This window comes from Salvia hispanica, chromosome 6 (genome assembly GCF_029641045.1).
Source record: "Salvia hispanica isolate PSC_SH4W2 chromosome 6, Shi_PSC_v1, whole genome shotgun sequence".
In the NCBI taxonomy this organism is placed as follows: domain Eukaryota; kingdom Viridiplantae; phylum Streptophyta; class Magnoliopsida; order Lamiales; family Lamiaceae; genus Salvia; species Salvia hispanica.
In genome coordinates, this window is record NC_142697.1 from 18,965,242 (window position 1) to 18,977,898 (window position 12,657).

Below are 12,657 nucleotides of genomic sequence, written 5' to 3' on the forward strand. Positions count from 1 at the left end.
AACCGAAAAGTAAGTGGTGAAGTGCTCTAAATTGATTAAATAAAAAGCTTACTTGGTCTTCTCCAAAAATTGGGCTTCAAAAAGAATAGTTTCAAAAAAAGAATTGAGCTTGGAAAAACCAATAAATTGGATAGAGAAAGAATAATTGTTATAGGTCCAAAATGATATATTCTTCCCTTGACAAATGAAACAAAGCCGAAAATTTTTCAGGTGCACAAACGATGTCACTACGAGAACAAATAAAAAGGTAAAAAAAGTCGGGGTGTTACATCTACAGTTTGTTGATACAAGATTGTATGTTCGGTCTCAGAAGATTCACTGGCCTCTGCCTGAAATAAGCCCAATTGGAGAACGAATAAAGTAAGGATTCCATTGGGATCAACATGAGGAAGCAATTGACCTTGATTGTTGTTAACGGTCATTACATACGACACAACCAAATGAAATTGCTGACGTTGACCTCTCTCTCTCTCCCTCCCTCCCTCCCTCCCTCCCTCCCTCTCCCCTTATTCTTTTACCCTTCTACTTTATCTAAGAAAAACATAAACCAATGTCTAACATAACTAAGGAGTCTATGTTGTGTCAGCTTCTATAAAGACGAACAAACTAATACCAATGTCTGATCAAACTAATACCAATGTCTAACAAAACATATCAACCTCTAACAAACATTTAAAAAAAACTAATCAAACTTACTCTAAAAACAAGGCTAATTGCAGAAAAATATTCAAAGAAGATCATTTATCAACGTCTAACATAACTAAGGAGTCTATGTTGTGTCAGCTTCTTTAAAGACGAACAAACTAATACCAATGTCTGATCTGTTTGACACTGGCACTTCATACATAAACCACAAATATGGAATCAAAGAAGCATCTACCATTCTAGCTTGCATGGGTCCACAATATTTTAAATTGAAGATCCCACACCAGGGCAATGAATGTCTAAAAACAAGTGCAGATGCAGAAAACCAATGAGATTTGCATGAACTATATCTAGAAGAATCAAGAGTATATAAGACCAAAAGATATCACCTAACCTAAAGTCATGCAGAATCAAGAACTAGAGTTAAATCAAAAAGATGAAAAGATACTATATGTCAAAAGATAGCCACCTAACCTGAATTTAGAACGGTCCTTGCTGCCCTTGCAGTATTGCCTCCAGAGTCAATCAGAGCTCGGATGTAGGGTTGGGTCGATACGGTATATTGTACCGAAAATCTTGTATCATTATCATATCGAAAATATCGATATGAAAGAATTTATATCGTTACCTTACCGTATCGAAAGTTTCGGTATAGATATTATCTAAGTATCGAAATTTCGGTATATCGTACCGAACTTCGGTATACCGTTCTGAACGGTATATCGAAATTGAATGGATGTCTATTTATGATTTTAAATTTTAATCTTAAAAAAATAAATTATACTCCATCCATCCACAAAAAATAGGACACATTGTGAAATGACACGGGTTTTATTGTGGAACTGGTAAAGTAAGAAAGAAGTAGTGTTAGTGGAATATGAGGTTCACATTAAAAGTAAGAGAGAAGGAAAAAAAGTAAGAGACAAATAGTGTTAGTGGAATGTGAGGTCTATATTATTAGTACGATAGAAGGGAAAAAAGTAAGAGAGAAGTTGTTGAAAACTTTCCTTTTTTAAATGTGCTCTATTTTTGGTGGACAACCAAAAATGGCAAATGTGCTCTATTTTTCGTGGACGGATGGAGTATTATTATTATAATCAGTATTAACGTTATGTATTTATAATTCAATACGTATTGATTTTTGATATATTTCGGTATATCGATATATATCGTATATTCGATATAAAACAGTATACCGCGGTATAAGAAAATTCATATCGTTATCGTATCGAAAACTTACGATACAGTATTGTATCGTACCAAAAATTTTGGTATACCAAAAATTCGATATTTTTCAGTACGATACGATCGATATACCGTTTTTCCGCTATATTTACCCAGCCCTACTCGGATGTATTCTTCGGATGAATAGATACCCAATGTATATAAATCATCCAGTAGAATAGCATATGCATCTTCAGGTTCAACGTGATCAGCATGATACAAAGCACCGGAAGAATCAAGAGCATATATGACCAAAAGATATCCCCTAACCTAAATCTGGGATGGTCCTGAGTCTAAATTGAGCATTGCTTGCCATGACAATCAGAGCTGTGGCAATTACATCAGGTGAAAGGATTCCCAGTTGCCGTAAACTACATGAAATGCATATTTTCGAAGTCCTAATTTATAACTTTCAAGAGTGCGTGTATCATCCATGTTTATTTTTTGGTAGATCATACGTTGATGACTTTCGTGAATTCCACACCGAGGAGCGATACAGAATTTCAATTCACCGACAAACATCTGCAAGGATGAACGCACATCGAAGGTAGACTCTGGAGCTCGTATAATAACATTGATTTCCATGGCGATGATTGTTGTAGTTCTCGATCTCAGCTCTCCCTCTCCATCTCGATCTTTTATTTTTGCACTCTAGAATTCGAACAAAACCGACTTTTATTTATGCACGCTAGAATTCGAATGGAGGGAGTCTGTAATATTGACACGTGGAATGATAGCGTAATGAACACGACATCATATTCAGTACCATACATTTCTTTTGAAATAAATTAAAGTTTATTAACTTAGTTTAGTGAATACAAATTCCATAGTTTAGCGTCTCATCCAAGATGACCAAGTAGAAAACCGCTCAACAATCTTAATATTATACGACCACAAAGTTTATAGTTTGTGTCTAGATCCTTTGGTAAAGACACAACAACCTTAATACTAAACAAACTTACTAAGTACTCCCTTCATTCCAAAGAGGATGACACACTTGGTAGATGACACGAGATTTTAAAAAATGTTGTTTTGTATGTTAAGTGGTGAGAGAAAACATAATTTTATAATTGATGTGAGAGGAAACTTTTTTCAAAGTAGAAAATGTGATATCATTTGTGGAACAAACTAAAAAGGAAAGTGTGACATCTACTATGGAACGAACCGATTACAATATAACAATAATCAGTATTCCCATAATAAATGACCTGCATGAAGTGATGATATGTGGAGTAAATAAATAGGTAAAAAATACTTCCTCCGTATTTTAAAAATAGCAACTCTTTCCATTTTAGTCCGTTCCTTAAAATTAACAATTTCCAAACTTTCTATTTTAGGAAATCTTTACACTCCTATATATCAATTTATATACCACTTAAACCTACCTAATAAAATGGACCCCATAATCCACTAACGTTAATTTCATTACTTTTTTTTCTCTCTCTCTTACTTTACCAAATTATGCATTAAAACTCATGTCATTTCAAATGTTTCTATTTTTAAAAAGTGGAGGGAGTAATTCGTAATCTAAAATCTAAATTTTTATTAACAATATTTACTCCATATAGCAACACGAACCAAAGAATTTTCAGCTAATTAATACAAATTGTAAATACTTAAAAAAAATCAATATAAAGGATAATCCTCTAGTCATAATCCAAAAAAAAAAGTTTTCTATTCAAAACAAAGTTTAAGACATTTGTAATTTACGAGAAGAAATAAAAATTATCCACAAAGCTTACATTTAAATATACATAAATTTAAGACCACAAAATGGAAATTTTGTTTTATTAAAAAGTCGAAAAAGTACCACGCTCAATATTAAAAAATAGAATTTCAACGGTTACATGACCGAAGTGAGTTAGAGAAAGAGATTGGAAGGAATGAGGAATGACAAATATGGTGTATTTATAAGGGGAAAAATAGGAATAAAAATATAATAAAATGAATAAAAGATTAGAAAACTATAGGGCTATAGGCCAGCTGCCCATAATCATAATGGCATACTACAGTCCGGATTATACATAGGGCGATTATGGGAGCGAAGTTTAGGGTGGCCATCCGCAATGACGAACTATAGTCCAAGCAATAGTCCACCCCATTGAAGAAGGAATAAAGTAAGGAATCCATTGGGATCAACATGAGGAAGCGATTGACCTTAATTGTTGTTAACGGTCATTACATACGACACAATGATACGCTCGGATTTTGCACGGTTTTAAGGCCATTATTTGGCCCGTTTTTAAGGTCAAAGTTGCATTACATGTCCATTATTTGCATATTCTATCTATTTTGGTATTTTGACATGTTTTGTGAGAAATGTGCATATTTGAGCCAAAAAAGGAAGTTAAAATGCGAAGTAAGAATCTGGAGCTTCTCCGGCGACCACGGCAACACTTCCGACGACCGCCGGCACTTAGCGGAGACAAAGACACGCCCGGCTACCGCCGGGAAGTGCGTGGCGACCGCCACAAGGAGTCAGAAGCTACTGGACTGCGCGCGGCGACCGCCGGCCAAGGTGCGGCGGCCCGCCACAGAAACACGGCGCGCGACAGCTGTCTTCAAACTCAATTTTCCGGCGATCCTGAAGTCCGATCGGAGCGTTCTACACACCATTCTCTTCGTCTTGAAAAGAGCTTCAATATGGTTCGAGAATTAACTCAATCAAAGTTCTGTGGAGAGAGTTATGGCCGTTCTACCAAAGTCGCGCAAAGCTACCAACTGAAGTCTATGCGGTAATTTGAAGAAGGAAAGAAGATATTACCTTGTGAAGCCAAATCTTTTCCTTCTACTATGGGGAACGAAAATTACATATTTCCTAAGGCTTGGAGGACACTTATTACCAAATTTAAATCCTTCTAAAGCCTATATATACCCCATAACCTCATTCATAGAATTCAACCATTCCTTAGCCCCAAAAGGGGAGCTTTTCATAGCTCCTCCTCCAACCTTAATCTTTCATCATCTTTTTGCGAATTACTTCCATAGCATAAATTTAAGAGTTCTTCATTGTGCAAAGGGTTGCGGAAAGAAGCAAGAACATCAAGAACGACAAGGATTCAACCTACGGGTTTTATTTGTTTTAGTTTTATGTTCCAATTGTTTTCACTCCAATCTATGTTTTTAGCTTATTCAATTAGGGTAGTGATAAAATGCAAACCCATATATTGTACAAACTCCAAACTTTTTCAACACAATATCAACATAATGTCAACACAGTATAAAATTTCAAGATTCTGATATCAACACAATTTCAATACAATTTCAATACAATTTCAACACAACATCAACCGTTGATATTGTGTTGACATTTTTTGTTGCTATTATTTCATGATCTGTTGATATTTTCTAACGGTCCAGATCATAGTTTGGAATTTGTACAATATTTAGAGTTTGCATTTGATCACGTCCCTATTCAATTATGTCTAACTAAATTCATAGAATTCTTTGGATGTGTTAGTAACGACCTTGGTTATACAAATTTCTTTTTCTATCTAATATCCGTTTTGTTTTTACTTTATTTCTTCCCTAAGTAGTTTTGATGCTGCATGACTGAGTGACACAATCGTGTATGATTTAATATAACTTGCTTCATAACTGTGACAGAGTTCTAGCGAGTTAGATTCACTTAGTAGACACTACAGTTAGCTTCCTTTAAAACGGCACTGTTAATTGAGAGAGAGTGGATCTCTCTCTCTCTCACACACACATTAGAAATCTACAAACACATTTTGGAAAGGACCTTAACACCATAATTGACGTCAAAACTTGATTTTGAAGACTTAAATTGATTTCTTTGCCAGTGTATTCAAGAATTTATTTTTTGATCTTCCATTGAACTTGTGTTGAAATTATTGTAAATTTTGTTGATATGTCATGGCGCTGGCTGATCCTATGTTTACATTTGTTGACACAAAATACAACATCAGCAAAACAAAAGAATCAACACAATTTCAATACAAAAATTCAACAGATTTCAGAATTCAACAAAAAATCAACACGCTGGAGTCATCAGGATTCAAACAATGGACACAAATTCAACAAATTTTTTTTCATAAATCAACACAGCGAGAACGATGATTTCAACAAAGAATTCATGCAATTTTTCAACGTAATCAAAGGCAAAAAAATCAACACGATTTCAACACAATACAAAATAAGATAAAATCAACGCAATTTCAACGTAAAATACAGAATAAGCATAGAATCAGCGCAATTTCAACACAAAATACAAAATCAACAAGAATCAACGCAATTTCAATACTAAAATATATTCATATTATCCACTTCTTCATTCTTCTTAACTATTTTGATAAAAAAGTTCGAAAGGATAAATAGTACTTATGAAGTTGAGTGAAAAGATGCATCTCACATTCTCACTATCTCTGTCCAACTGTGGAGTATCTAACAGTACAAAACAAATGAATTGACATAGAAAGTATTAAAATCTTATCATAAGTCTTATCGTACACCATGTCTGTTAAAACATGCATAAGAACACATTAAAACATGTTTGATCATACAGGACCAAAACCGAATACAGCACATTGCATTAATCTTAATCTTAATAGTACAAGAGTTAAAAAAAAATTTAGCAAATCAATAGAATGGTTGACTCTACAAAACGTAGCTTAAAATAAGATTTAATGGACACTTTATAGACAGATAATCAAAACACTACTAAAATAGCTTGACTGCTAAATTTTGCGTAAGGTCATACCATAAATTTATCTCTAAATTTTTATTATCAAATTGATACTCTTCCCAGGGACTCGTACTCGTACAGCACTAAATAAAATTTACAGTTATCAACACATAGTAACTGGGCATATAGATTAACTAAAGAATATTAGTGATTATACTTTTTTATTTTCTAGAGACTGGTAATGATATTTTTCCACCTAAAATGCAAAACAACTAGTAGTAAATTTTTAATTAATAGGAGTACATGGCTTGCAAAAGAATGATGCAATGGCGCAGCAACAAGCAAAAGAATAAAAGCAGTAAAGCAATTATAAAAAAAAAAACCGGAAAACTGTGATAAGATTAAGGTCTTAGCATTAATAAAATTTCGGGTCTATTATCATAGGAAAGTAAAATAATCGAATCTCAAAATCAATCGCCGCCGGCCTTATTGTAGACATAGGTAAGGCCGCACTTACCGCAGTAATGGCGGTCAAAATGATTGGCCATGAAGGTTCCAGCACCGCACTCGGCGTTGGGGCACTCCTTCCTGAGGCGCTGCACCTTGCCGGAGTCGTCGACCTTGTAGAACTGAAGCACGGCGAGCTTCACCTTCTTGTGCTTGTGCTTGATCTTCTTCGGTTTGGTGTAGGTCTTCTTCTTGCGCTTCTTAGCGCCACCACGGAGGCGGAGGACGAGGTGGAGCGTCGACTCCTTCTGGATGTTGTAGTCGGCGAGGGTGCGGCCATCTTCGAGCTGCTTGCCGGCGAAGATGAGGCGCTGCTGGTCCGGCGGGATGCCTTCCTTGTCCTGGATCTTGGCCTTGACGTTGTCGATGGTGTCGGACGACTCCACCTCCAGGGTGATCGTCTTCCCCGTTAGGGTTTTCACGAAGATCTGCATCTTCGCGACCGCCGCAGATAAGCTAGGGTTTTGCGAAATCGAGATTGTGATTAGTGATGAATGAATTGGGTGTGTTGAAAGTTGAAACGGCTCCCTTTATATACGAGGGCCCAGGTCTATATTGGGCCTTTGGACTACCCATTATCTCAATTTTGAATTAACAAAATATTTTCTTCACTATTTATTTCGATAAATTATTTTATTTTTCCGCGAAAATATATTCGTTTTGATTTGACGAAGAGAAAGTGTTCAACTATGAGGATGAACAGACGAGCAAAATTTTGGAAATTGAAACTCTATGAATTTCTTCGGTCATCATCTATGCGTATTTCTCTTGTTTCCGTCACTTCTATTATCCGTTCGATCAAATTTCTGTGTATAAAAATTGACTCATTTTGATGAAAGATAGCCGGATGCCGGATGCCGGATGCCTCGCCGGAGGAGTACTCCTCGGCCAATGCTCCTCTGTATCACAGTTTTTTCTTCTTCAGGCAGCTCCGTGATTAGTCCTTGAAGTTTGTTTTAGGAACTGGTGGGGAAGAGGCTTCTTTGTTTGCCATGGTTATTTTTAAAATGTACACTCCTGTTTTTGTGGATTGAGTGATATATCATTGAAATATATTAGGTATGAGAAGTACTCACAGAATAAAGGTTGGAGTTTTGAAGTTCTTGGTGTGGCAGAATCTGACGTAAAAAGTTATAAGGTTGGTTGAGTATCCTTTAGATAACATGCAATCTGCTACTGCGTTTCATATTTTCAGCCTCACACGCTATCGTTTTTTTTAATGCTTAATGATTCACAGAGTGCAGGCTTTTCATACTCTAAATCTATCTGCATTTTGATTTCTTTGTCTTCTGTATGAATATCTTCTCTTAGAGCGAGTTCATTCCGGTGCCGTATCTGTTGTTATTCTTCCTCCAACTCCACCCGATTTAAAGTTATGCTCCCACTTTCGATATAAGTGTTAGAAAAGCATATTAAAAATGGCAATTTGCTCGATTATTAATGGCAAGTATTTTGAGGCTGCATTCATTTTAATCATAGTTATCTGAGGAGTTTGAAACTTCTGCAGGTTGATGTCCAAATCTGGAATGAAGTGATACGTACAGGTTGGGTGGTGCAGGTGGTCGGAGTGTAAACACCATTGATAGTGCCGTCATGATCACTCATATGCCATAATTCCAACTGGGTTAATGGGTGCCATACAGGATGGGCGCTCCCAACATCAGGCACCAATCTTCTTACAGTTTCTAATTCTTCTGTTTCAATGCAAGAGATTTCCTAATATATAACCCAGCAGTAATTGTACCATCCATTTTCATCAGTGTTTCATTGTCCGTTGTTAATAATTTTTTGTCTAATAGTATTTGTTAGTTGTTTGATGAAACATTATTAAACGAACAACTGAGCATTTGTTCATCTAATAAGACAGTCCATTCTTACATGTTAAATTTGTATAAATGGCATGATAATATAGACTACTTGTTGTTTGTGCTACCCCTTTACGTGTTTTATGACTAGTTTGCTGTACAAACCATATTATGCTTTTGGAAGGAATACTCATGTACACCTGTATTCCCTTATTTCGGAAAACTCTGTCTTCTGTAAAAGAATTTTGTCCATTTACTTGCTTCGACTTTTAAGTTTTAGGCCAATTTGAGTAGCAAAGTTCTATGAAATTTCAAGTTTAGAAGCACAAATTTTCTGGACTTCTTTTCAAAGTGGAACTGATCTATTTGGGAAATGCTTGCTAATTCACGAAATATAATTATCCAATCCATTCAAATATGTACAGCCTATTCTCTCGGAAAAAAGAAAATTATGTTTTATCTTATATACTGAACCAAAATACTAATGGTTCATTTTTCTTATATAAGCTTCTGTTTCAAAATTCATAAATATTTTAGACAGGTTCTATGTTAAGCATGATTAATTTATGAAAATCATTGCATGCAACCATATTTGTTTCATGCATCTTGATTACTTGAGTAAGATTTTCCCATTTTCTTGATTGTTCCATCAGAACAAGGATTATTGTGTTCGAAGTTATATGAGCTGGAAAGGACTCGGCTTGATGCCAATCATTCAAAACTTAGAACAAAGCAGGTAATGGTCTTCAAGTTGAAGCCTTTTACTTTGGAGTATTGGCCTATTGGCTATTGGTAGAAGATCATTACACATATTTTTTAAAGTGTTTTCCTGTACTCAACAGATCGGTAGTGGGGACAGATCAGATCATCAGAACACATCCGTACATATAATTTCCCTCAAGGTCGTGTAACTGATCATCGAGTTGGCATCACTAGTCACTCTATAGATGAGATATTGGAGGCTAGGATACATTTGCTGACGCTCTTATCTTGCAACAAGAAAGGAATGCTTTTGCCTCTTTCACTTCAACTTACTGTCCGAAGAGTTTAAACTCTTTTAAACTGGCTTTTACTTCCTAGCATTTACAGCTGCAGATATGCTCCTACAGTCCTATTCTCCATCCATTTTCTGCACTAACCAAAGATCTCTGTTTTGGCCCCCACTGTTTCTTCGAGGAGGTTGATGCAGCTGCTGAATCTTGTATTCTACTAAGAATCGATCGCAGTAACTAGACATCAGTAACTTAGGTTAGTTGGTCTGAGATTGCAATTTGGCAACCCCCTGCTATTAGTTATTGATGGTTTTGCTATGTTTCACTGATGGTTTCAAGGCCAAACAGTTAGCTAGACATATACTAGAATATCAATAACAGTTGTTGTTTGTGGGGCTGAAAGCAGGAAAATGCCAAGCATAATTATAATGAGGAAAATCAAGCTTTTTGTTAAATAATGTGATGCGCAGTGCTAACATTTTTGTTGCTCTGCTATGGTACATTATGTTAATCAAGTTAGAATAACATCAAAGTCACTGAGAGACCATTCAGCCACTTCATCTTGATCACTAACAAATATCTCTGTCCCCACATCAAGAGAGGTCCATATTCTTCTTGCAGGAGCAGTATCTGGATCCTGGTAGAAGTAAAGCCTGCTGGAAAGGCCACCAACGTCGAGCTCCCAGGTACGCCCGTCTCCCACCCACCCTTCACCCTGCTTGGTAGGGTATCCGTACTCCTCCCAGATGGGATGAGGAAGCAACTGCACCAGCTCCTGCGCCTGCGGATTACTATAGGGATCACATGTGCTGTATGGCTTCTCGGCATGCTTTGCATTTCCCGGGGCACAGTAATAGTGATAGGCTCTGTAAGGGAAGTTGTCCGTGTCGTTTCTGAGTATCTTGGTGTCGTCCGGAGTGATGTGGTAGGGGGGGCAGTTGGCGATATTGGTGGGGCTGCACCACGCCTGAGTTACTGGGTTGATGATCATCTCCGAGTATCGAGTGACATCGGTCCGCACATCACCGTCGCAGGGTGCGCCGTTGTTTTTCCAGCAGCTCCCTATGTCCATCAAGTAGAACTGGCTCTTCGGACCTCCCCCTTTCTTGATGTCCAAACTCAGCTTCACCTTAAAATTAGGAGACTCCGGCAGCTGCAACAATCACAAGGTTCTAAATCAATGCATGTCCCTACTTAATATTCTTCTTTGCATATTATCATTATCTCAAACGGAATTTATTGTGATAAATACACTTACCTACCTACCTACTTACCTAACTGTCTCATTACTGATAGAGAAAAAAAAACATGAAAATCTTACAATTTTGAGCATTCCTCGAGTGTCGTAGTGGTAGCCCCCGGAATAACCTGTAGTTGCGTCAGCTCTCAAGTAAAGCATAAGCCATGGATACTTTTTAGAAGTCACGAGCTTATGTTTGAAAACCCAACTCCCACTCCCAACTTTCTTCTCCCACACAACTTGGTAATACGAAGAATGTTTGCCGGTGGAAGTGTCATAACTGCCGTAGAAGCCTCCCCTCATCAAGGTGCCATCGTTGTACAACCTCGTAGGCTGGTGGTACAGGCTCGGCTGATTCATACATCCCTTCCCAAAACACGGGAATCTCCTGGGGCGAAATGGCGGAGCCTTTTTCCCATTCTCGGGGCACAGGCCTGATCTAGTATCGTAGTTGCCATTCTTGAGCATTACCATCCAAAACTGCCAGGGCTTGGGGGTGTCGGAGACTTGGCATAAGGAGCCGAGATAGAGCTCCTTCTCGGCCGCATAGAGGTCCGGGTGGTTGAGAGCCTTGTGGCTCAGACCCGGGAATGGAGTTCCAACCCCTAGCCTGTTGTCAGCTTCGGACACCTCGTGGATTATGGAGCCGCTGCCTTGAGTGAGATGGAAGCAGTCGGCGGCTCGGGGGCTTCCCATGCCGGGGGCTTCGGTGCCAACCTCATTGCAGAAGTTCCAAGCCTCAAACGCCACCCGCAACCCGTCTCTCCGCATTCCACCATCTCCCACCGCCGAAGTATCGCTGCCGGCAGCTGATGCAATGCTGATAGTGAAAAATACTAGTGTGATGGTGATGGTAATGGTGATGGAGATGGTGTGTAATAAATGCAGCGGCATTGCCAAGGTTTTGAAGTAGTAATTGATTATGAATAGTAGGATAGGAGTGTATAAATAAAAGATGGTGAGATTTGAGAAGGAGAAGTAAATGTGGAGTGGAGCAGCAGCTCTGTCCTCAGTGTGAAGCCCCACCATTTTAATACTAGTATTGAGTTCTGCCTACTACTTTCACTTTTTTGATGATTCCTAATTGTACACTGGTTTTTAGAACATTGTTTATCTCCCTTGCTGTGTGTCTCTCTCTCTACGTTTCTTTGTTAGTTTTCCAGTCATCCACGTTCCATATTTGATAGTACTATCTTAATTCATTTGGTGTGAAAGATTATATCTTATTATTGGATATGTATATTATGTTTTGTTCAAGAGATTGAGTCTCACAACAACTTCAGAGAAATTCAATCTAACTAAATACTATTAGTTTCACATGTTCTTAATAAATACTCCATTGGTCTCATGCTACTTGCACATTTCATTTTCAGACTGTACCAAACTATTTGCATTATTTCTATTTTAAATAAAAAATTATGATATTTAATTAAGATTTTAGAGTTAGATAGGGTGTCCCTTATTAAGTGTTGTCTTATTACATTTAAAATTCTAATTTAATTATACTAGTTATTCATGTTTAAATTTATGTTGTCAAAATAAAAAGTGCGAGTAGCATGGGACGGAGGGAGTACTATACTACTACTCTACAAGAAATTC

At 37.3% G+C, this 12,657-nt stretch overlaps 2 protein-coding genes across 2 annotated transcripts; both read right to left on the reverse strand.

Annotated features, from left to right (window-relative positions):
- Nucleotides 1-6,905: 6,905 nt before the first annotated feature.
- LOC125205769 (ubiquitin-ribosomal protein eS31 fusion protein) lies at nt 6,906-7,530 on the reverse strand. Its single transcript, XM_048104876.2, has one exon. It carries the CDS (start codon nt 7,453-7,455, stop codon nt 6,985-6,987), a length of 471 nt encoding a protein of 156 aa, XP_047960833.1. The 5' UTR covers nt 7,456-7,530; the 3' UTR covers nt 6,906-6,984.
- Nucleotides 7,531-10,241: 2,711 nt separating this feature from the next.
- On the reverse strand, nt 10,242-12,109 carry LOC125205765 (uncharacterized). Its single transcript, XM_048104870.2, has 2 exons — nt 11,140-12,109; nt 10,242-10,971 (listed from the first exon to the last, which is right to left on the reverse strand). Exons 1-2 carry the CDS (start codon nt 12,085-12,087, stop codon nt 10,330-10,332), a joined length of 1,590 nt encoding a protein of 529 aa, XP_047960827.2. The 5' UTR covers nt 12,088-12,109; the 3' UTR covers nt 10,242-10,329.
- Nucleotides 12,110-12,657: the final 548 nt, after the last annotated feature.